Source organism: Gorilla gorilla, chromosome 3 (assembly GCF_029281585.2).
Source record: "Gorilla gorilla gorilla isolate KB3781 chromosome 3, NHGRI_mGorGor1-v2.1_pri, whole genome shotgun sequence".
Taxonomy (NCBI): Eukaryota; Metazoa; Chordata; class Mammalia; order Primates; family Hominidae; genus Gorilla; species Gorilla gorilla.
In genome coordinates this window covers 96804548-96828623 of record NC_073227.2, presented here as the reverse complement: position 1 = coordinate 96828623, position 24076 = coordinate 96804548, and the positions used below count along the sequence as shown (strand labels likewise).

The window sequence follows — 24076 nt, the reverse complement described above, 5'->3', positions numbered from 1 at the left end:
CTCCCGGGCTCAAGCGATCCTCCCACCTCAACTTCCTGAGTAGCTGGGACCATAGGCAAGCAACACCACACCCAGCTAATTTTTTTTTTTAATTTTTAAAAATTTTTTGTAAAGTCAGGGTCTCATTATGTTGCCAGGGCTGGTCTCAAACTCCCAGATTGCTGGGATTACAGGCATGAGCCGCCATGCCCAGCCAGATGTCATTTTTAAATTCTCACAAAAAACTTTATTAAATTCAGTGAGGCTTATTAAAAATAAAATCAACTTGCTTTAATACAAAGCAAGTTGTATTAAACTTGGATTGTTGGATTTGGTATGGGTGGGTCTTGTGATCCTTATCAAATCATTTAAAAATGTTTATTAAAGTGTAACATACACAGAATGGATAAAGTGTACTAATCTATGTAAAGGGTAAAAATGATATAGAACATTTCTAACACCCACAAAAGGTTCCATCAAGACTTTCCAGCTTATTCCAGACTTTCCAGCCCACCTTGGGTCTACATCATAAATGAGCTTTGCCTATTGTTGTCTCGTTCACATCTTAGACATGAGAAACTGATAACAGATATAGTTGCATCAAGTCTGAAAGAAATAAAACTGTGCTCAAATAAGTAAGGTACATACAACCAAAAAGAATGATGGTAAACTCAACAACCCCATGCAGTTCACAAAGTTAGCCAAGAGCTCTGGTGATTACTGCTTTCACACACCTCTTCTTTCTGATAACTACCATCTCCTGTGCGGTTACCATATGCCAAGTACTTGCTTGTCACCCTGCTTCTGCATAGAGGATCTCATTTAAGTACCACAAAAACCCCCTGAGATACAAATTTAGATAAAGTTTCCTCCAACTGTATAGCTAAAGGAAACTGAGTTTGTAATAGGTTATGCAGCTAGATTCACACAGCCAATAAGTGAAAAGTCCAGATTCAAAGTCAGGGCTACTCCAAAGTTCAAGTACTTTTCCATTGCACTACATAGCCTCCCCATAAAATTAAGGGTGTGTTTTCTTAGCTCTTCCACAAAACTATGATAACCTTCTTTTCTTAACCAGGAGCATAATAAACCTTATTTAATTTAGAATCTAAATTCTGAATGATTTACATTATAAGGATTGGTGGAGGTGTGGGTTACTAAAAGATGACATTACCTAGGTACTTAAAAAAAAACAATGAACACAGTAAAAAGAAGAGAGAGAAAATATATCACTATCTTTTATTAACATAGGTATTATCTACCTTTATTTACCTAAACCAATTTCCTGGGGCTTATGGAAACATTGTCTTATATGAATATAGTTTTGAGACAGATGGCAGAATTTGATGTTTAAAGATTCTTCTCCCTCTCAGAAAATGTATGCAGCATGGAAATGGAGTTAGAACAGTGGTGGCTGCAGAATTTCTTATAAGAGGGGCTAAATGTTAGCAACTGGATTGTGAAGGAGTTATAGGAGACTTGTCTTGAAGCTGTATTATGCATAATAAGTTCAGATTTTACCTAGACTGGAGCATTTTTCTAAAGATTCTTTAATTCATCCTTTAACAAGATTGATAAACATGAATTATTATATTAAAGAATATTATTTTATTGGGTAGACAAATAATACAGGAGGCAGAGGTATTGTTCTACAGCCCCACCATCTGCCAATACCAGTCCCTGTCCTTTATTGCTGCCTCTAGGGAGGCTGGAACCATTCACCTGATGCCAAATGATTGGAAGAACAGGGCAATGAAGGGACTTAGAATAATTCCTAGTTAACCAATGTACTGCTGACAACAGTATACAGTAAACAGTAAACAATCAGACCTTCTCCAGCGCCTCGTCCCTTCGGTGGATGGGGAAATTTGATTTGCCCATATTTTTAATGTAGAAAGATATAGACCACTAGAAATTAATTTACACAGAGGGCTTTTTAGCCTGTGATATGCAAAAATTTCAAGTATAGATTATCTTTTATCTCAACAGACACACTGACACCGATTACCCTTTTGGAACGCTAGAGTCAGATCTATTTGACCAGCTCCTTCTTATACTTTAGGTAGATCAGAAATTCAATTAAGGTTTGGTGAAATACTCATGTTTACCAGGAGCATTTTTTCCAGTATTCAGTTCTAAACCCTAACCTCCAGGATTACGTTCAATGAATAATCAGCTGAGTTGGCCATGTCACCATTCACCAAATCAATACCTATTGCTTAAACTGTTTTTAACCCAGTTTTTATCTTTGCTTTAATCACCAAAGTCCTTTATTTTTATTTTTAAAAATTTAATTGTGATAAAATATTTATAACAAAATTTACCATCTTACCCATTTTTTATTTTAACATTTTAATTTTTAATTTTTGTGGTTATAAAGTAGGTGTATACATTTATGGGGTACGTGAGATGTTTTGATACAGGCATGCAACACATAATAATCACATCATGAAGAATGGGGTATCCATCTCCTCAAGCCATTATCTTTTGTGTTACAAACTACCCAACTACACGATTTTAGTTATTTTTAAATGTACAATTACATTATTATGGACTATAGTCACCTTGTTGTGCTATCAAAGAGTAGGTCTTAGTCATCCTATCTTTTTGTACGCATTAACCATCCCTACCTCCCCACCAGCCTCCTACTACCTTCCCAGCCTCTGTAACCATCCTTCTACTCTCTGTGTCCGTGAGTTCCATTGTTTTGATTTTTAGATCCCACAAACAACTGAGAATATGCAAAGTTTGTCTTTCTGTGCCTGGCTCAATTCACTTAACATAGTGATCTCCAGTTTGATCTATGTTGTTGCAAATGACAGGATCTCATTTTTTTAAATGGCTGAATAATATTCCATTGTGTGTAAGTACCACATTTTCTTTATCCATTCATCGGTTGATGGACACTTAAGTTGCTTCCAAATCTTAGCTATTGTAAAGAATGTTGCAACAAACACAGGAGTCCAGATACCTCTTTGAGGTACTGATTTCCTTTCTTTGGGGTATATACCCCATAGTGGGATTGCTGGATCGTATGGTAGCTTTCTTTTTAGGTTTTTGAGAAACCTTGAACTGTTCTCCGTAGTGGTTGTACTAATTTGCATTCCTACCAACACTGTACGAGGGTTCCCTTTTCTCCACATCCTCACTAGCATTTGTTACTGCCTGTCTTTTGGATATAAGCCATTTTAACGGGGGTGGGATGATATCTCATTGTAGTTGAGATTTGCGTTTCTCTAATAATCAATGATGTTGAGCACATTTTCATATATCTGTTTGCCATTTATATGTCTTCTTTTGAGAAGTTTAACAATATTGATTCTTGCAATTTGTGAACATGGAATATCTTTCCATTTTTTGTATCTTCTTCAACTCCTTTCATCAGTGTATTATATTAATAGTTTTTATTATAGAGATCTTTCACTTATTTGGTTAATTCCTGGGTATTTAATTTTATTTGTGGCTATTGTAAATGGGATTACTTTTTAAATTTCTTGTTCAGATTGTTCACTGTTGGCATATATTGGGCTGGTGCAAAAGTAACTGCAGTTTTTGTCATTACTTTTATTGGCAAACACTGCAATCACTTTTGCACCAACCTAATAGAAATGCTACTGATTTTGGTATGTTGATTTTGTATCCTGTGACTTGACTGAATTTGTTTATCAATTCTACTAGTTTTTTTGGTGGAGTCTTTAGGTTTTTCCAAATATAAGATCATCTTATCTGCAAATAAAAATAATTTGCTTTCTTCCTTTTCAATTTGGATGCCTTTTCTTTCTCTTGTCTAATTGCTCTAGCTAGGACTTCCAGTATTATGTTGAATACCAGTAGTGAAAGTGGGTAGCCTTGTTGTGCTTCAGATCTTAGAGGAAAGGCTTTCAATTTTTTTCCCATTCAGTATGATACTAGTTGTGGGTCTGTCATCTATGGCTTTTATTATGTTGAAGTATGTTTCTTCTATACCCAGTTTTTTGAAGGACTTTTATCATGAAGGGATGTTTATCATGAAAGGATCAAATGCTTTTTCAGCTTCACTTGAAATGATCATATGGTTTTGTTCTTCATTCTATTGAGATGATATATAGTATTGATTGATTTGTATATGTTGAGCCATCCTTGCATCCCAGAGATAAATCCCGCTTGGTTGTGATGAATGATCTCGTCGGTGTACTATTGAATTTGGTTTGCTGGTATACCCGTTTTTTAAGGGTACACTTCAGTGGCATTAAGTATATTCCCATTTTTGTAGATCCAATGTCCAGAACTCTTTTCATCTCGCAGAACTGAAACTCTGTACCTACTCAGTAAAACTCCCTAATCTCCCCTCCCCCAACCTGTGGCAACTGCCATTCTACATTTTGTGTGTATTAATTTGACTACCCTGGGTACCTTATACAAGTGGAATCATTTACAGTATTTGTCTTTTTGTGACTGGCTTATTTCACTTAGCATAATGTCCTTAGGGTTCATCCATGTTGTAGCATATATCAGAATTTCCTTTGCTTTTAAGGCTATACATTTCTTTTTTTAATCATAAAATGATTTGAGTTTATGTAGCTAATCAATCAATTAGATTAAGAGGGAGTATCCGGTCTGTCTAATAAGAGTTTAGGCATGAAAAATGGTAAGAAAGGCGTTGGTAGAGAGGGAGAGAGAGAATTTGCTGAAATATTTAATGCCATGGTTCTTTAGGGTGCATCAGAATCATGGGGAAGACTTGGTAAATCAGACTGCTAGGCTCAAACTCCAGAGTTCCCAATTCATTAGGCTTAGAGCAGGGCCTGGGAATTTGTATTTTCCAGAAGTTCCCGGGCATGATCACACTTTTGACGACCATTGTAACCTATCCAGGGTGAGGCCTAGAGGATTCTAATTGCCAAAATTTTCCCATCGTGCAAAGAAGATACCCCTCCCAACTAAGACAAGAAGCTTGAAGTTATAGAAGTAGGGAAGCACAGAGAAGAGTGAGAAATAGTGAGAAAACCCAGCCCTCAAGATCCCAGCAACTTGTGGGAATGAGGGAAAAGATGGTGGCAAGTCAAGCTGTGAGGACCAAGTTCTGATTTCTCTTCTAGCCTCAGGGAGGAGAGGGAAAGTGTGTGAGCTAAGTGAGGAGAATGTCAAAGGGCTCAGGGAACCCTGGCTCCACTGCACCATTTGAGACCCTAGGAGAAGGTCACTGGAGTAGGTCTGGCCTGGCTCAATTTCGAGGTCTCTAGAGGTCCAGACAGAAGGAAGAATCTCAGACATCAGACGGCAACCAGCAGACTTGCAAGGAGGCAACTATGGTGGGGTGAGATGATCCTAGGATGGGCCCTGGGTCAGGAGTTGCTGGGATGAGAGTTTGGCAGATGCTAAGTTGTCTGAAGATAAGGGGAGCTGAGCAGAGACTGAATCTGTAAGTGTGGGGTTGCCAGCAATCCCAGGGGCATTGCCCAGGCCATGGCTGACCATGGATTTACCAGCTGCAGGATTCAGCGTTGGAGGCCAGCAGTGGCTGGGAAGGCTATGGACAGAGCCAAGGGACCAGGGGAGATGGTGCCAAAGACCTGCGCTCACCACTTCTCCAAATCCCCAGACACTATTTAGCAAGACAGCTGGGCAGTGGAGAAAAAAGATGACATCTGAGCAAGGGAGGATTTTATTTCAGACTGAGCCCCTTAAGGGACTGTTCAAATTGATTGGACCAGGTGAGCTTTTAACTTGGCTAGGAATAAAAATTATTATTATTATTATTATTATTATTATTATTGCCAACCAGCAGAAGTGGGTTTGTAAGGAAGACAAGGAACCTACATTTTTTTCTATACATCTAAATTGTCATGTGACTAGGTTTGGTAGATAAAATTGGGTACCTACTTTGACTAAAATAAATTCAATGATTATCAGAAATTCAAATTTAATAGGACATCTGTATTTTTAATTGTTAAATCTGGCCACCTTACCTTGTTGTGCCTGTTGAGGGCAAGTGACAGATCTAAATCTCAATTTTATTGAGTTTCAAGCTTGTGTTCATATTTCTTTCTTTATTTTTTTATTTTTTATTTTTTTTTTGAGACAGTGTCTAGCTCTGTCACCCAGGCTGGAGTGCAGTGGTGCAATCTCAGCTCACTGCAACCTCTCCTCTTGGGTTCAAGCAATTCTCCTGCCTCAGCCTCCCAAGCAGCTGGGACTACAGGCGTGTGCTACCACACCTGGCTAATCTTTTGTATTTTTAGTAGAGACAGGGTTTAACCGTGTTGACCAGGCTGGTCTCGAACTCCTGACCTCAAGTGATCCACCTGCTTTGGCCTCCCAAAGCGCTGGGATTACAGGCTTGAGCCACTGAACCCAGCCTGTGTTCATATTTCACAAGCAGTTGGGTAGCAGAGAAAACTAGTTCAGAATAAATCTCTTCCTACCCACAAACCATAAAGGGGCAAACCCGTACACTGTTATACTGCTAGAGCTGCCCCTAAAACATGCCAATCACTTTTTTCCAGTATATTCAAGATGCAGATATTTACATTTGAATGATCACAATATCCCTAGAAAACAACTCCCAAAATTATGAAATGAGTCTTTAAACTGTATATACTATTAGGATATCTGACATATCCTCTGTCCCTCACTTCCCTGGCCCACCATCGTTGACCACTAAGGTTTCCTACTGACTGCACTGGGAATAGTCCTCAGGGGAAGTGTCAGTCACACAGGGAGACCTTAGGATGCCCCAGAACATGCAGGCTGCAGTGGCCAAGGTCAGCCTTTATTAAGATCACTTTCTGCCCATGACCTGAAGGTCCTGTCACATATCACGGTATACAGTTTGTCACTCAGATTACACCATTGGTAACTCACTCCTTTACGGTAAGATGTTGACAACCTGCAAAATTGCCCTTTAAAATATGAATAGTAACTTTATTATTCCCGTTGTATGTTAGTGTAAGATTGTACTGTTCTCAAAGGACATTTACTACTCTTAGCCATGTCAAAGATTAGCAAATCATCTCCTAGCAAGGCTCTAAGGGAGTAAGAAATGCAAAGGCAAGTTTGGATGAGGATCCAGGAAAGAGGCAGATATGGAGGAACAATTCTCAGGAAGGAAAGATTTTAGGGAGATTGGGCTGGTGGGCACAGTATGGAGGAAGCAGAGAGAAGATGGGAGTAGCTTGAGTGCTTCATTAGGATGCTGTTAATAGCAGAGCACAAAGACAAATCTCAACTTCTTCAGAAGCTGTATTTGACCCATGTACAGCCCATCTCACAATGGACACAGAGACTTCTAGATCTATGAATAAGTACTAGTAAGACTAGTACAGAATCCTAACATCATTTATCAGGCTTCCACTATTTGGAAGAGAAATGATAAAATCTTATTGGAAGTCTCAACTATTCTCTTACAAAATAATGAATGTTACAACATTTCAGTATTAATCAGGCATTTCAACCACATAAAATCACAGAACAAACTGTGGAATCAAGCTGTGGGGTTTGCTTTGTTTTGTTTTGAAAGGAGTGTAGAAAATGATGAGCTTGTGTTCATGTCTTGGTGCACTCTAACGCCTCTGCCACTTCTCTCTTCTCGCAGTATTGTTTCTCCCATTTCTATTTTTATTGGCATGTAAACTTGCTAATGTCAAATGAGTGAGACAAGACGGGAAGGCTAATTTATTTAGTGAACGTGAATCAACACTGCTGGGAAAACAAAAGGGCCCAGTGTGTGCTTTCTTTAAAGCAAAGCAAATAAAAGCATTGGCCAAGCCCAACTCCTCTTCTCCCAGAGGCTGAAGAACCCATATTGGTTCAGGGATTTCAGCAATCACTGAAAACCAGCTCAACTGAACTAGTTTTTACTGATGTAAAAGCTTGGGCTTTTGTATCAGATAGACTGGAGTTTAAATCCACACTTAACACATGTATCCCCTTGATAAGACTGCCCTCTTGCAAGTCTATCTCCTCGTCTGTAAAATGGAGTAGTAATAATCCCTATTACTGGTGTTGTGAGAAATAAATCAAAGAATGAAAATGCTTAGACACCCACCCAAAGCTAACATTTTGAGAGCTTACTAGAATTATTTATTTAAAGATAGCAGGCTAAGTTTGCAAATCAAAAATGATTCCTGTAAGTAGGATCCTAAACTGATACCAATTGGTCCACTTCTTCAGAACTTACTAGGAATCCTATGACTCTGAATGCCCAGTAATCCAGTCCAATCACCTCATGTACATTTAGTGTCAAATGCCCCCATTCTTTGACCCCATTTCTTAATTTTAGAATGTTAATCCCAAGAAATTTTAATTGTAATACCACCCACGTAGTCTGCACACTTAGGGACTGGGACGGGAATGTGCATGAATTATTACACAAAAGGAAAAGATCTCTCACTGTTGCAGGGCTGTCCTGAATATAGCAAAGATAAGTTCGCCTTTTCTGAGTATTTTCTTGAAAGAGCCTAAAATTAAATTTGCAGCTAGATGATGCATTGTAAACCCACAAGTTTGCAAAGAGGAGAAATGCAAGACAGATTAAACAAAACGAAAGAAAACACGGTGAGTCTTAAATTCCTGAACATGAGCTCATGTTTATATTCATTGCTACCTCATGGAGTGACTCGGAGTTTTTGACCTCTGCCCCTGACTTTGAGACAGTGATGGAAAGGTGACGAGGAATGGCAAACAAAGGTTGAAAGGGCCTTGAATCCAAACACGGCTGGATTTTGTGGGGATGCCACCGAATGCACACCAGCCGCAGCCCCAGGTTGCATTTTCTCAGGAGTTCCCACAGACTGATGTTGGTCCTCATGCTTCATCAAGTCAGCACAGTTGTTATGAAGGTGTCAGATGTGAAACTGTAAACAGAGTGACATGGAGGCCATTCCTGCTTAGTGACCTGTAGCAGAAAGGTCTATTTTTAGAAACTGCTGCAGGTTGCTCTGCCCTTGGAAAGGTGGCAGGCTGAGAAGTACTGGTGTGTGCGTGCGTGTGTGTGTGTATGTGTGTGTGTGTGTGTGTGTGTGTTTTAACATTTCTGAGCATTTGGGTTGTGTTCTAAAATGTTTCTGAAGGAGTTCACAGAAATAAAAACCATCCCCAAACTTTATTTGAAGTAGAAAATTTGAATTTTGAACTTTACCTATATATCAAGGCCAAGAAAAGGCACGATGCTAGAGACTTTGAAGAATAACCACGGAGTTGCTCAAATGGACACTGATCTCATCCTTTTGTCTCTTACATGGGCCAATGAGGCAGGAAAGATTCATGGGGTTGACCTCACCCAGCCAGAGAAGAGCCTGTCCACTCCCTTAGGGCTAGAGGCTGCAAGTTTCAGTGGGTGTTGGCATCTGTTAAAAGGCAGGCCTCCCCCAAGACAGTCTTATGTAGGAAGAGGTACAAAGGATTTGCGAGTTAAATAGACACCACAGCCGTTTTGATGCAAGTTGTCTAAAGACCACACTTTGAGGGGAAAAAAAACTGTCATAGGAAGAAAACTGGAAAACTAGGAAAACTGGAAAGATGTGTGAGAGAGAGAAGGGAGAATCATCTAACAAAACATGAACATCCCAAATTATCCATTTCCTACCACCAGTAAGAAAGAAAATATAAGATTAAAGCAAAAAGGAGCTCTGGCTTTTGGAGTTTTATATTTTTATGTATGCCCTGAGAGATCAGGCTTGGTTGGTGCTAGAAAACCTGACTTCTCTTCCTCATTCTGTGGTTTACTAGACCTGTGACCTGAGGCTAAGTCCTTTCATTTCTGGGTGCTTTGACCTTCATAAAGCAGGCAGCAGTTTCTCCAAAATGACCCCTCTGGAGGTCAGGAGAGGAGCCTTGCCAGTGACCTCTCACCCATCCACCCCATACTAAAGTTTTATATCCATCGTTATTAGCAAGTCACCTTTTCCCATTGCTTTTTTTTCCCCCCTGACAAATTGGATTTCGGTCTAATTTTAGTTTAACTTTCACTGGTGAGAAACGTAAGCCCCAAACCCTCCTTGGTTGGATCTGCTCTTTTACTCATAAAACAGCTAACAGTATGGAAAACTACTTAGTGAAAAATAGAAATGCCTCCATTCAGCACATATATGCTGAGAACTGGTGCCAGCACCTGCTCAATAACTATGGTTGAACTTATGAATGAAATGATTGATAACAGTGTGCCAAACCCAAGGCTGAGTTTTTTTTCTATACACAGGTTGTCTTTATGGCTACAACCTCCATATGAAGTGTGGATGGTTGTCTTCACTTCCCAGATAAAAAAGTGAGAGGTGAAGTCATTGGCCAAGATCTCACAGAACGGGCAGGGTTGTAAACCAAGTTCTATCAGATTCAAAGCCAGTGCTCCTAACCACTGTACAGCACTGCTCCCTGTACAGCACCTGGTAGGAGGTGGGAATACTAGAAACAAATCCAAACCTCCAAATAACAAGGTGACTGCAAAGAGTACCTATTCCAGTGAATAGCAACAAGAAGCACCCCTGAAGCCACGCTCCTGGGGACCTCACTCCCGAACAAGGGCTGGGGACAGGCTACCTTACTAAGAAGATACACAGGGGCATTAAGGCAGGAGGAAATTAGGTCGATCTCATTTCACAGAGGGGAAAACGAACTTCGAATATGATCCTTCTTTGGTGGGGGATACAGGAGAAAAGTGTGGTCAGTTAAGTGATGAAACTATTGACCATATTCCATAGGGAATAGAAGGATAGTGAAGATAAGTGCAGACTGCCTGTCCAGCAGCTCTTAATGCAGGAAAAATAACTAACGCTATTTGATGATGTAATTAAAAACAGCCAAGATTTAGACAGCAATTTATTATACCCGTGAAGGGAAAACTGTTACTATCCCCACTTTACAAGTCATGAAACCATGGCACAGGGCAATTAACTTGTCCAAGGGCCCTCAGTAGTAAATGTTGTAAAGCTGAGAGGCAATGTCAGGCAGCCTGGCTTGGAGCTGGCTCACCAATATTCAGTGAGCACATTTGTGTGCCAGGAACCATTCCAAGCACTGCGGATACCACACCAAACAAAATCCCTGCCATCGAAGAACTTATATTCTAGTATGTGTGACAGAGAGACAGGTAAAAAATAAAGATTAGAAGGGTGTGAGGATACAGGAGAAAGGGGACTGTGATGTAAAATGGACTGTGCAGGGGATGCTGACATTTGAGCAAATACCTGAAGGAAGTGAGGGAGCAAGTCAGAGGGGATAATTGAGGAAATTTTTAATTTAGTTAAAAAAAAAACCTTCAGTACCATGTAACCACCAGTAAAAAACAATGGGTCTCTTTAATTGTTTGCTTCTTTAAGTTATGAGGGCGAAGGACATACAAAATGTCTCCTGAGAAAATTCCATGAAAGATTGTTTTAGGTGTCCAGGGCTTGTGGGCCCCTACTTATTTACAATCAAAAAATAATAGTGGCTCATCCCTAAGAGACACCTTTAAAGAAACATTCCAAAGAATCTTTTTAGTTATTTATTAATTTTTTTGAGATGGAGTCTCGCTCTGTTGCCCAGGCTGGAGTGCAGTGGCACGATCTCAGCTCACTGCAACCTCTGCCTTCCGGGTTCACGCCATTCTCCTGCCTCAGCCTCCTAAGTAGCTGGGACTACAGGCGCTCACCACGACGCCCGGCTAATTTTTTGTATTTTTAATAGAGACAGGGTTTTATCGTGTTAGCCAGGATGGTCTCAATCTCCTGACCTCATGATTCACCCGCCCTGGACTCCCGAAGTGCTGGGATGACAGGCATGAGCCACCGCACCCGGCTGAGACGGTGTTTCACCATGTTGGCCAGGCTGGTCTCGAACTCCTGACCTCAAATGATCCACCCACCTCGGTCTCCCAAAGTGCTGGAATTACAAGCATGAGCAACCGCGCCTGGCACCCAAACGCCCGGCTAATTTTTTGTATTTTTAATAGAGACAGGGTTTTATCGTGTTAGCCAGGATGGTCTCGATCTCCTGACCTCATGATTCACCCGCCTTGGACTCCCGAAGTGCTGGGATTACAGGCATGAGCCACCGCACCCGGCTGAGACGGCGTTTCACCATGTTGGCCAGGCTGGTCTCGAACTCCTGACCTCAAATGATCCACCCACCTCGGTCTCCCAAAGTGCTGGAATTACAAGCATGAGCAACCGCGCCTGGCACCCAAAGAATCTTTTAAAAATGCTCCTTAGAATCACAGTCTTCATGAAAACAACATAGCAACCTTCCTACATAAACAATAAACACACTAACCAAGCAACTGTCCCCACATGTATAATTTTACACATCCCACCCACTAAGCAAACGCAGCATCAGACTAGAGTTTGACAGCAGAATAAGAGGGGAGTAGAAAAATTGCGTTTTTCAAATGCACTGACAAACTGTACTAAGCAATCTGGCAGCTGGTCTACAGACAGCGGCACGGGCCTCTAGACTAGGTAATACAATTAAACAGACATTTTAGCTACTGGCAAAAGCACAAAGACGCTAGTCTTGGAGACATAATTTTGCCAACGACTAATGAGGCTCTTCAGAGCTGCCACATGCGAAGATGCCCAAAGCAACAGAACCATGAGGAGACAGGTGGTAACAAATACATATTTGAGGTAGCCATCTTAATAAACAATGATCAAAGGAAAAAGAACCCACAGTTCATCTCAAGTCAGATGGAACCAGGTGTTTCTCTTTGCCTAATGAAGTCTAAGAGCCTACTACTGCTCTCAGTAACCCACAAACCTATACTTTAAGATTCTTCTCCAGGACCTTCATGGGACACTTGTGATCTTAGAGCAGTTAAATTAAATAAAACAGAAAAACAGAACAGGACAAAGCTTGCCAGGACCTTCGAAGATCTGATTTTCCATTAAGGATATGTGGAGGGGGTGGTATTTAACAATCCTTTATGGAAACCATTTCTCTACCCCTCATTCTCAAGAAATGGGGGATTTATGCTAAGGCTATACAAAGTGTGGTTTTTGAAACATGGGGGCTGATGAAATAAATGAATACAGTTGTAGCTCTGCATTCATGGGGGATTGGTTCCAGGACCCCCTCATAGGTATCAAAATCCATGGACTCTTAAGTCCCTTGTATAAAATGATGTCATATTTGCATATAACCTATACACATCCTCCTGTATACTTTAAATCATCTCTGGATTACTTATCCTACCTAATATAATGTAAATGCTACGTGAATCACTGTTGTATTGTTTAGGGAAGAATGACAAGAAAAAAAGGCTGTACATTTTCAGTACAGATGCAACCATCCATTGTTTTTTCTTGATTTTTTTTTTTTTTTTTTTTTTTTTGAGACAGGGTTTTGCTCTGTCGCCCAGGCTAGAGTGCAGTGGCCCAATCATGGCTCACTGCAGCTTCAATCTCCTGGCTCAAGCAGTCCTTCTGCCTCAGCCTCTTGAGTAGCTGGGACTAGAGGCACGCACCACCATGCCCGGCTAGTTTTTGTAGAGACAGGGTCTTGCAATGTTGCCCAGGCTGGTCTGGAGGCAGACCTGGACTCAAGGGATCCTCCTGCCTCGGCCTTCCAAAGTGCTGGGATTACAGGGATTACTGCACCCAGCCTTTTTCTTGAGGCGCTTTTAAAGTTTCCAATACAGGGCTACACCCCCACATCTATTAAATTAGACTCTCTGAGGCTGGACTTGGAGGTTCACGCCTGTAATCCCAATACTTTGGGAGGTCCAAGGTGGGAATCATTTGAGACCAGTCTGGGCAACAAAGCGAGACTCTGTTTACAAAAAATAAAAAAATTATCTGGGTGTGGTGGTGTGCACCTGTAGTCCCAGCTACTCCGGAGGCTGAAGTAGGAGGATCACTTGATCCCAGAAGGTCAAGGCTGTGTTCATGCCACTGCACTCCAGCCTGGGCAACAGAGTAAGATCTTGTCTCAAAAAACAAGTAAAATAAAATAAATTAGAATTTCTGGAGGTAGGAGCCAGGAATTAGTTTGTGGTTGTTATTGCTGTTTTAAAACTCCCTTGGTAATTCCAATGTGTAGCCCAATTTAAGAAGGAGTAGCTTTAAGCCATTTTGATTCAAGTATTCAGAGTTCCAAATATTTGGTTCATCTTCTAAATGGGACTCATCCAAACTTACCTGTTCTAGCTGATGCATCCAAATTTAAAACTGGGGGGAAAGATTCCACCATAACTTTTATTTGATCTCAGAACTCAGACCTCATATCCTAAAGGCTCAGACAGATATTTGAGTGCCATTCTTTTTTTTTTTTTTTTTTTTTTTTGAAATGGAGTCTCGCCCTGTCACCCAGGCTGGAGTGCAATGGTGCAATCTCAGCTCACTGCAACCTCCGCCTCCTGGGTTCAAGCGATTCTCCTGCCTCAGCCTCCCTAGTAGCTGGGATTACAGGCACCCACCACCACACCCGGCTAATTTTTTGTATCTTTAGTAGAGATGGGGTTTCACTATGTTGGCCAGGCTGGTCTCGAACTCCTGACCTCATAATCTGCCAGCCTCAGCCTCCCAAAGTGCTGGGATTACAGGCATGAGCCACCGCACCCAGCCTTGAGTGCCATTCTTTAATGGTGCATTCATTAATTCTTTAATGGTATAGAAGGTTGGCTCCTGTCTGGAATACATTTGTCTGAAGTAAAGCTGTGCTAGCCCAAGAATGAAATGTGGTCTTTTATCATCAAACCTCCTTCACTAGGAACAATAGAACATTCCTTTGTATGAAGCTAGTGTTTAGTGCATAGCCAGTAAGCATATGTAACCCATTGACTAAAAATAGCAGTTATCATTATGTGCTACGGGGGAAAAAGATGTCCCCTTCCTCATTACAGTAAGGGAGTCTTATTGCATACCTCTCAGGAAACCTAATAATGTGTTACATGAATTTTCCATGGGAAGGAACAACTGGTTAGGAAATAAAATACTATACTTCTATACAGTGACATTCAAGCCTAGAACTCCAAAGAAGCCGAAAACTGCTCTGAGAATGGTCCCAGCAGGATTGAAATACCTCCTCAAAGCATACTTAGCAAATTCCCATGATGCCAGGCCTCTTGGAAAAGTTTCTGGGGGTCAGAGGCCACTGCAGCTGCCTCCTTCCTCTCCTCTCAACCACTTGCTCAAGTGGAAAAAATGTTTAGAAGGGTAAGTTACCACAGTTCTCCGTTATACTGATCTCCACTCTAGGGAAGTCTCATCCTGGGTGCAAACGGAAGTGCAGTTTGGGATTTGTACTCACGTCCCAGGCATCTGCCAGCCCTTTGCCCAAATTAAGAACTTCAAAGAGCAGATGACCAGGATGAGTGAAGTAATGAAGGGAGAGCAGAGCGGGGCATGGGAGGGTGGTCACAGCTCTTCAGGAGACATGTGGAGGTGAGAGGTAACATTTCAGACATGAGACGCTCCTAACACAGAACCATAGAGTGATACTGCCTGCCATGCTGGCTGCCACTTCAGCTCCTGTGCTTTCCTCCTGTGGCACGTGGTGGGGACACACTGCCTTCCTGCCCCTTCATACAGGAGTTAACCACAGAGCACAGCATCGGGCCTTTTTTTGTGTCTTGAAAGTCAGTTCTTGGAACTTACCATGGCACAGAAATATTTCTCATTTGTCTTCTGTGTCCAGGAGAGGTAGAGGAAGCCACACTTTTATGCACAGAGGTGAGTTCCTTGAGCTTCAAGACCAGTTTTGCAATTGCCTATAAAAAGGTCACTGCACCTTTTCTGTTTGTCCTCACCTCCCACTGCCTGCCCACTTGATAGTTATCTTTTGATGTCATAACTTTCCCAGAGGCAGCATATTGTGCTGTCTAAAGAACATTATGTTTTCAAATTGCTCAGCCTGGGTCACATGTGCCTATATAACCTGACCAGTCCTTGGAACAAAAAAACACCAGATGGTGCAAATACACTTGCGTAGAGAGCCCCTTCCTGCAATCCGAGCTTCCTCTCCTGGAGCTCAACCTTCCACCAATGAGCTTCAACATGGTTCAAAGTTAGAACTCTTTCAACTTAAGTTCGCCAGAGAATATGGCCTTTTTTACAAAATCCCATTCTGAACTTGGGCCTAGTTGGTACTGTCCTTTAAAGCCACATTTCCTCTTAGCGGAAAGGTTATAATCAGAAGCTTTAAAACCTATGTGTTCTCATTTACAAAAATGAGTCAAATCAGTGCCATTAAATAGAGCAATCATCAGAGAATGTGGTCAGGTAACTTTTCATGAGACTGTACAATAGAAGCTCCTTATGAAATAAAGATTAATATTTTACTATGATGAAACATTTTATATATACTATCTTATTTCATCCTTATAGCAACTCAGTATGGAACTGTTCTCCTCCATTTTAAGAAGAAATTTAGTCTTAGAGAGATTGAGTAGCACCGTGGTATGATGGCCAGACCACAGCAGATCTGAGACTGGAATCCAGATGATATAATGTCTTCCTCATGCTGTTTGCAATTTCATATCTGAGAATGGGCACCTTCATGCTACACAATCTGGCTTGCAGATTGTCAGTTTATAAGAAAAAAATATGCTTTTTATGTTTTAGAAAAGTTTCAACCCTTCCTGTCAACTTTATTGCCTTAAAAATAGGGAGTTCTGTTCCATTTGCTTTTAAAGCTTTTAATAAATTGCTTCTTTAAACTGCTTTAAAAGAGTCAGAAAGAGACATCAGGTGGTTAATCTCAAACTGCTTTAAGAATGTAGATGCTTTTTCAGGAAATAGAGTCAGGCAGGTGAGGGGGTGGAGAGGCGGCAAAACAGTGTGAAGGAAGTGAGGAGGTGGTAGTGAAAATATTCCAAGAAATTATTTTCTTTTATAAACTGTAACCATGAGCTGGAAAAGGCACTGATTTGCACAACCCTTTTTATTAATAGCTAATAGAGTTAATTTTGTATCCTTTCAGAGGACTTAAAAAAGTTCATTACAAAGTATTTCTTTTAAGATCATTGACTTGCAAATCCTGGGTGAGTTACAGTCTTGCAATTCAATCTAGAAATACAAGGTCACAGAAATCTGACACTGAGGTAGCAAGTGTGTCAGCCAACCATCCCATTCCATTCTAATAATGTCATCTCACTAGTTTATAAAAAGAAACTATTCTGTTAACCCTCAGAAACGTGGGACGGTGAATTCGGGGGAGTGTGGGCCCAAGGGTCTTGGTGAACTTAATTTCATCACCATTTTTGTTAGGAGGGAGGAAGCAGCCACTAATGCAGCCCAGAGTTTCATTTCCAGAGGCTGCTGCAGAGACTCAAGTGTGCTGGGCATCCAAAGTAGTCCGGTGCATTTCCTTCCCAAAGGAAGTTCAAGGTCAATGGGGAATCACCTCTTCATTCAAAATGTTTTCTTAGATGAATCAAACATAAGCTTCTTTGTTTTTTTATTGTTTTGAGGGGTTTTTTTGTTTTGTTTTTTGAGACAGAGTTTCGCTCTTGTTGCCCAAGTTGGAGTGCAATGGCGGGATCTTGGCTCACCGTAACCTCCGCCTCCCAGGTTCAAGCGATTCTCCTGCTTCAGCCTCCCGAGTAGCTGGGATTACAGGGGCATGCCACCTCTCCTGGCCAATTTTTTGTATTTTTAATAGAAACGGGGTTTCACCATGTTAGCCAGGCTGGTCTCGAACTCCTGACGTCAGGTGACCTGCCTGCCTTGGCCTTCCAAAGTGCTGGGATTACAGACGTGAGCCACCATGCCCGGCCTTGTCTTCTTGTCTTTTGTCTCTCTTTCTTTCTTTTTTTTTTTTTTTTTAGCATCACAGATATTTCTAAAAGGAGGAGGCAGTGGAATAGAAAGCACTAGTTCATGATTTCACTGCTTGAGGGGCCAAAAGTCCCTAAGACTTACATCCTCAAAGAACTAGACTCTTATTTTGGCCACTAGTATGTGGCCTTGGACAAGTCCTTACCTATTTTTGGATGCATTTCCCTCATTTCTACCTCCAGGCAGAGACTCAAGGGCTGAAAGTCTTAAGACCTAGATTCTCACTCTAGCCTAGATTCTCACGCTAGCCACCTCTACATGGGCAAGTCATATAGCCTGGCATATACATATTTTAGGCAGATGTTTATTGTTTTTTACTTTTTCAATGCTGCTTTCTCCTCAATCTCTCTTTTCCCAGCAAAATGTGATCTACCACTGATACTACTACTACTACTACTACTACTACTACTACTACTACTACTACTACTAAACACGTATATTCAGCCAAATAAAAAAGAATTGTTTCCTTCCAACACATCAACTCATAGAATAAATTGATGGGAAGGGGAAAGGTTACATCAAACTTGCAGAGGTGATGGAAAGGTTTGGGAGGAAGATTCCGTTTTGAAAAGAGGCTCAATTTTCCCTACCCTCTGCTCTCTTTGATGCCCAGAAAGATAATTTCCCCACCAAAGTCTTCCCATTAACTAGGACTTCATATGCTATGTTCTAGAGATTAAGGTGGAACTTGTCAAAGAGATAATTTACTCAACAAATATGCAACTTGTTTTCAGTAGATTCATGATTTAATAACTGTACTAAATACCATACCCACATGATTCTTATTTAATCCTCACAACAATTTTGTGAGGCAAAAATCAGACAGATTAAATTACTTGCCCAAGGTCACAAAGCTAGTGCCTATGCCATCAGACTTCAAACCCAGGCAGTCTCAAATCTGGTAGTGCTGGACACCGCTATCTCAGGTATCCTCTCTGACTTTTGCCTGGCTTGCATAGCATTATAAAAAAGTATGAAATATTTGAAATGAAATATACTCAAGTTTTTCTTTGCCAACTACAAGTAAAAACACAAAAAATTCACTTATAACAAATTTAGGAGTAGGATAGTATTTGGCAAAAATAGCACCTCCAGCTTTCTTTTGATTAATGAAGGATTAATAAGTAAATAAACAAAATAAATAGCACCTTAATGCAGAAGGTTGGAAGGTTAGATTTGCCAAGGAAAATGGAGAAAAGATCAGAATTGGGATTAAGGATTCATTGATTCTAAGGCCATTCTGATAATCCAATTCAGGATAGGAGTCTGAGTCTGAACTCAGGGTAAAAATATGTATTTATATGAATACACAGCAATTAACCCCAGCAATCTGTTCTGGAGGTCAAATATAGCTTCCTATTTTTTAAATTCAAGTTTTAGATTATCTACAAATAGCAGTGAGCATTCCTTATACTAAACGCAACTTCCATTACCCTCAGGGATGATAAATTAAACCTGAAGACCCTTTCCTTTGTCAGTTTCCATTTTAAAGGTTACCTGATCCCTGGACAACTATTTTACACGTATCTACCAGATAAAGTCTCTGTTGATTTCAGGGAGGATTTGGAGTATGACTCTCATTCGTGTCCATGTCTGCTTTCCTAATTAACATCCTTTGCACTGTCCTTGCATTCCACAAGGGTTTTCTGCAACTGGGAGCTGTTTATTTTCCTTTGGGGATGTTTTTTCTCTGACCCACCTATTATTTTATCATTTCTTCTCCATTTATCCACTACTAGCTGTTAACCTTCACTCTTCGTGTATCAAGCAGCAGACACATGCTCTGTTGTTGCAGCGTCCACAGCGCCTCCTTCACGCCCTCCTCCCAGAGAGGGCTAAACTCTGCCTTCTTTATGGGTCAGCAGATCTTTGAAAGTCTTTGACCCACAACTTACTTGAGGCTTTGCATTTTTCTTGTCACTGTAGCCTTTTAAGAAGGTGTTTCTACTTTTGATTGTTTTTGGTCACTGGGTAAGACAATCCCAAAACTTATATAAACACTATTACCCTGCTCTGTGTTCTTGGCATTTTTATGATGGATGTGAAAGCCTGACATGAGGTGCCGCCCTCGCCCAGCCAAAATAACTTTAAGAGAAAAAGAGGCAGGTACATGGCTGCCAAAATATACATTTTGACTACACAAATGATTTATTCACGAAACAGACACTCCTTCCTATTATGTTTCCAGGAAGTCACCCCAGTCTTTTTTAAAGTGTAGAGATCACATAGAGAAAAAGAAAGTTAATAAATGAAATGTCCTTAGTCACTCTGGCATCAATAAATCAAAGGAAACAGAATCTCAGGACGCTGACGTGTGCCAAGGTATAAAGGTAAGACTTCTCAGGAAAGTGACGGCACTACAAAATACAAAGCCAGATTAATCCAGCGCAAAGAGGCTTCTACCCGGATCTCTGCAAGGTAGGGGAGGAATGTCCATCCATGTCTCTGGAGGCGTGTTGATAATCCCCATCTATAAGCATGTGTCAGATGTAAAGGCAGCCTCCTTTTCCTTTGAAAGTTCAACTATAAAAATCAACACATAATAGATGAGATAAGACATATTCAAAAGGCATCTTAGGGACAAAATGTTTCCCACACCAGAAGCAGAAAGTGCAAGAACTGCTCAGTAACCTTATCGATTGCATTAGCATACGTAAAGAAAGAATGTGTCAATCAGGAAGAGGATTTGGTGTTGACGAGAATGAAAATGGAGAGGAGAACGTTGGCAGCATGATTCCCTGGGGCCCAGAGGGGAAAGGGCCCTTGCTTCTGGATGTGAATCTCTGGCCGCCTGGCAGCCAAGCCCCTATTAGGAAGATGGACCATCTGGCCATCAGAGTGGATCCTAGCAAATACTGGTGCCTACAGAACTACTCTCTTCACTTGGAGTTGGAAATCACTATGCAAACTCCTGACCATAATTAGACTTCCCATTTAGTTTTCTTGTAGGGATAAAGTACTGTATACTGGTTTTTGGTCCATATGGCATACTTTTCACTTATAGTTGTCTTTTTCAAAATGAGTCAGTGTAGTAGCATTCTGGTTTATACCCTTCAGTTTCTTGTGAGTTTTGATACTGTGAATTAACACTCCTAAATTCCACAAGGTCTGAGACAGTCATGACCAATTCTGGACCTGTAAGCTGGGTACTAGCCCTTAAATGGTTGTAAACTCACTAAGAGAATGAAAGGGGGGGCCTCCAGATAACCAGGGAACCAGCATATATGGTATTATGGCAATACTTCTCCATATTTGCATGTGTCTCTCTCTAGCCTAATCCAGAATAATAATAATCAAATATTGCATATCCACTGTGTACTTACACTTACTTCACTAATGCCCTTTCAAGGTAAGAATGATTATTTCCATTTCACAAATGAGGAAACTGGGGCTTAGAGAGCCCAAAGGCACACAATTTGCAAATAACCAGACCAGATTTCAACCCCATATCTGTCTGTTTCCAAAGGTTCTACTAGAAGAAGTAATTCAAATCTTATATCACCATCTACTAGAAGGCCTACCAGAAGCCACCATGATTATTCTTCATAGCAGGAAACAGAGCAGCCCTTTCCAGAGGCCAATCTATCACCACAGTCATGTTGAAACACATCAGGAGTGTGGATTCTGCCATTAGTACCCAACAGATCAATGCCCAGTGTTTCCAAACTGGGCTCCTGGGTTCCAATGCCAAGGTGAGTTCAAAACCTTCAGCACTCTCTGGACACAAGGAATGGCCCCATGGTTCTGAGCTTGTCTACCCATCTGTTTGAAACATCAGCCCCATGTTTGAGATGACTGCTTACTTTACTGAAATCTGGATCTGCAAGGAATGAGCCTATGCCTAGAGTTGGCCAATAATAATAGAAATAATAGCAGCAGCATCTCTTGTTACCTCACAGTGTTTCATCTAATCTTTCCAATCACTTTGTAAAGTATGTTGGATTGCCCAAGTATAATTGCCAAAAATTGCATATATTCAAAGTGTACAATGTGATGATTTGATATATGTACACACTGTGTCATGATTACCACAATCAAAAATCAAATTAATCAACACACAGTTACCTGTGTGTGTGTATAGTGAGGACACTTAAGATCTATTCTCATAGCAAATTTTAAGTAAACAATACAGTATTACTAACTGTAGTCACCATGTTTTACCTTAGGTCCCCAGAACTTATTCATCTTATAACTGAAAGTTTGTACCCCTTGACCAACATCTCCCCATTTCCCCTGTGCCCCAGTCCCTGGCAAACACCATTCTACTCTCTGTTTCTGTGAGTTTGACTTTTTTATACACCAGGTATAAGTGAGAAGATACAGTTTTTACGGTTCTATGACTGGCTTCTTTCACTTAACAAAATGTCCTCCAGGTTCATCTACATTGTTGCAAATGGCAAGATTTCCTTCTTTTTTTATGGCTGGATAATATTCCTCGTGTGTGTGTGTGTGTTTGTGTGTGTGTATACATAAACATATACATATATACACCACATTTTCTTTGGTTTGTCGCTCCATGGATACTTAGATTGTTGCCATATTTTGGCATAAATACATATATTTAAATCCTCATTTAAAGATGAGGATATTGAATTTTCAGTGAGGTTAAGTAATTTGGCCAAGCTCACACAGCTAACAGGTGACAGCCCTGGAATTTGAACCAGGGTCTGTCTGAATCCGGTGCCTATGCTTTGAGCCACTCTGCATCACTGACCACCAGAGAAGCAATTGCTGGTTGATGGCCCTGTAGACAGACCAGACACAGCCCAGCACACTAGGGAGAGTCACTAGAGCCTGGAGACACAGTGGGACCACAGTCATCGCTGTGTTTTTTGTGGCTGGGAGGAGCTGCTGTTCCTCTGAGCATGGGGTCACTTAGGAAACATTTGAGAAATGAATTAATGCAGGTCTTTAAGAGGCCATCTGTGGCATGATGGAAGACCAGCTTACTTTCTACAGCCTGTAAATGGTGGGGCTTCATTGATGACTCCTGAAGTCTCAGCCAACTAGAACATTCTTAAATACTGTAACATCAGCTGCTATGTGAGGCAATGAAATCTAAGGAAGAAATATTCAAATATGCAAAATATTTGGGCCTAGCGCTTAGCAGGTCAAGATAATGATGCTCAAGTGGCATGAAATAGAATCAGGCAATCTGGATTCTATTCTGGCTTTTCAACTTATCAGCTTGGCTACCTCCAGTAACCTATTTAACCTCTTGCCTGTAAAATGGGGATAGTGATTAGCTATCTCATGGGGTTCATGTGCAGATTAAATGAGCTAAGATGTGTAAAATGTCTCAAGCAGTGCTTACTAATGGAGATCAAAAAAATAATTCAATTCCCATCCCCTTTCCATAAATAATTTCCTCCACGAAGGGTTGGTTCCCAGGAGTACAAAGCTTCTGACGCTAAGGCATTAAAATCAAACACAACCCAACACTTTCCCAATAGAGGAATCACCACTATTGAGACCAGAAAACAAAACAACAAATGAGGGAATTTGCCTGTTTTGAAGAACCCTGTGATGTAGGTGTGGTTCCCAAAATGCCACTGAAAGCTCCAAGCCAATTGCTTTCTCTAGTCCCACCAGACAAAAAGCTTATTAGAGCTCTGACCACATCTGGGATGAGTGTCACTTTTCATCAGGCCCCAAAATTTAGGTAGTCCAGTGAGGTCTATCCCTGACAAACCAGTACCTACTGGGAAATGAGTGTTTTGAAAGACAGCAGTGTCTGAAATGTCCTCACCCCACTTCCTCCGCACATCCCACAAGATAGGAAAGAAAAAAGAAAAAAAGGCAGGATCCATACATGGAGGTTTAAAGCCAAGCTACCAACCCCGAGCTCTTTTCCCAGAGGTGGGGTAGGGTAGGAAGAGAGGTGGGGTGAGGAGGTAGGAGGGACAGGGTGGGGGTCTGCCACCTACCTGCGCACTACCAGCCTGAGGGTCTTGTAGGATCCTTTCACCAGGGAAACTGCCTCCTTTCTGGAGCTGCTCAGAGTCACCTCATTGATGTGCACAACCTCATCCCCGGCCTGCAGTTTGGAGCTCAGGGTGTCTGCTTTGCCCCCTTCTTCGACCTGCTTGGAGGGAGAGATGCGACAGCCACGAGTGAGCTTTCCCCTGGCCTGGGATCTGTCCGGCTATCCCGAGCCCAGCTTTGACTCCTGCAGAGCCCAACGGACCAGCTAGGGCCACACCCCAGCGCTTGCAGCCAGAGGGAAAACTGTGAGAAGGCAGGGACTGGCTCTGGGTGTCCACACCCTCAAGAACCAGCACCCTGCCTGCCCAGGGAGGGCGCTCATAAACATCAGCTGAATGAACGACAGAACTCAGTTTCCATCCAAAGGCCATCATCCCACGGTG

General features: G+C 41.3%; 1 protein-coding gene and 1 non-coding gene across 2 annotated transcripts in view; both read right to left on the bottom strand.

Moving 5' to 3' along the window:
* Window positions 1–24076, bottom strand: part of SHROOM3 (shroom family member 3) — a 349443-nt gene that overhangs the window by 205320 nt on the left and 120047 nt on the right. The window contains exon 2 of the mRNA XM_055384545.2: window positions 23636–23790. Within this exon, the coding sequence (XP_055240520.2) occupies window positions 23636–23790 (155 nt within the window). The remainder of the gene's footprint in view (window positions 1–23635; window positions 23791–24076) is intronic.
* Window positions 3481–3590, bottom strand: MIR548D (microRNA mir-548d). Its single transcript, NR_106501.1, has one exon. It is a non-coding gene; the product is annotated as a microRNA mir-548d (primary transcript).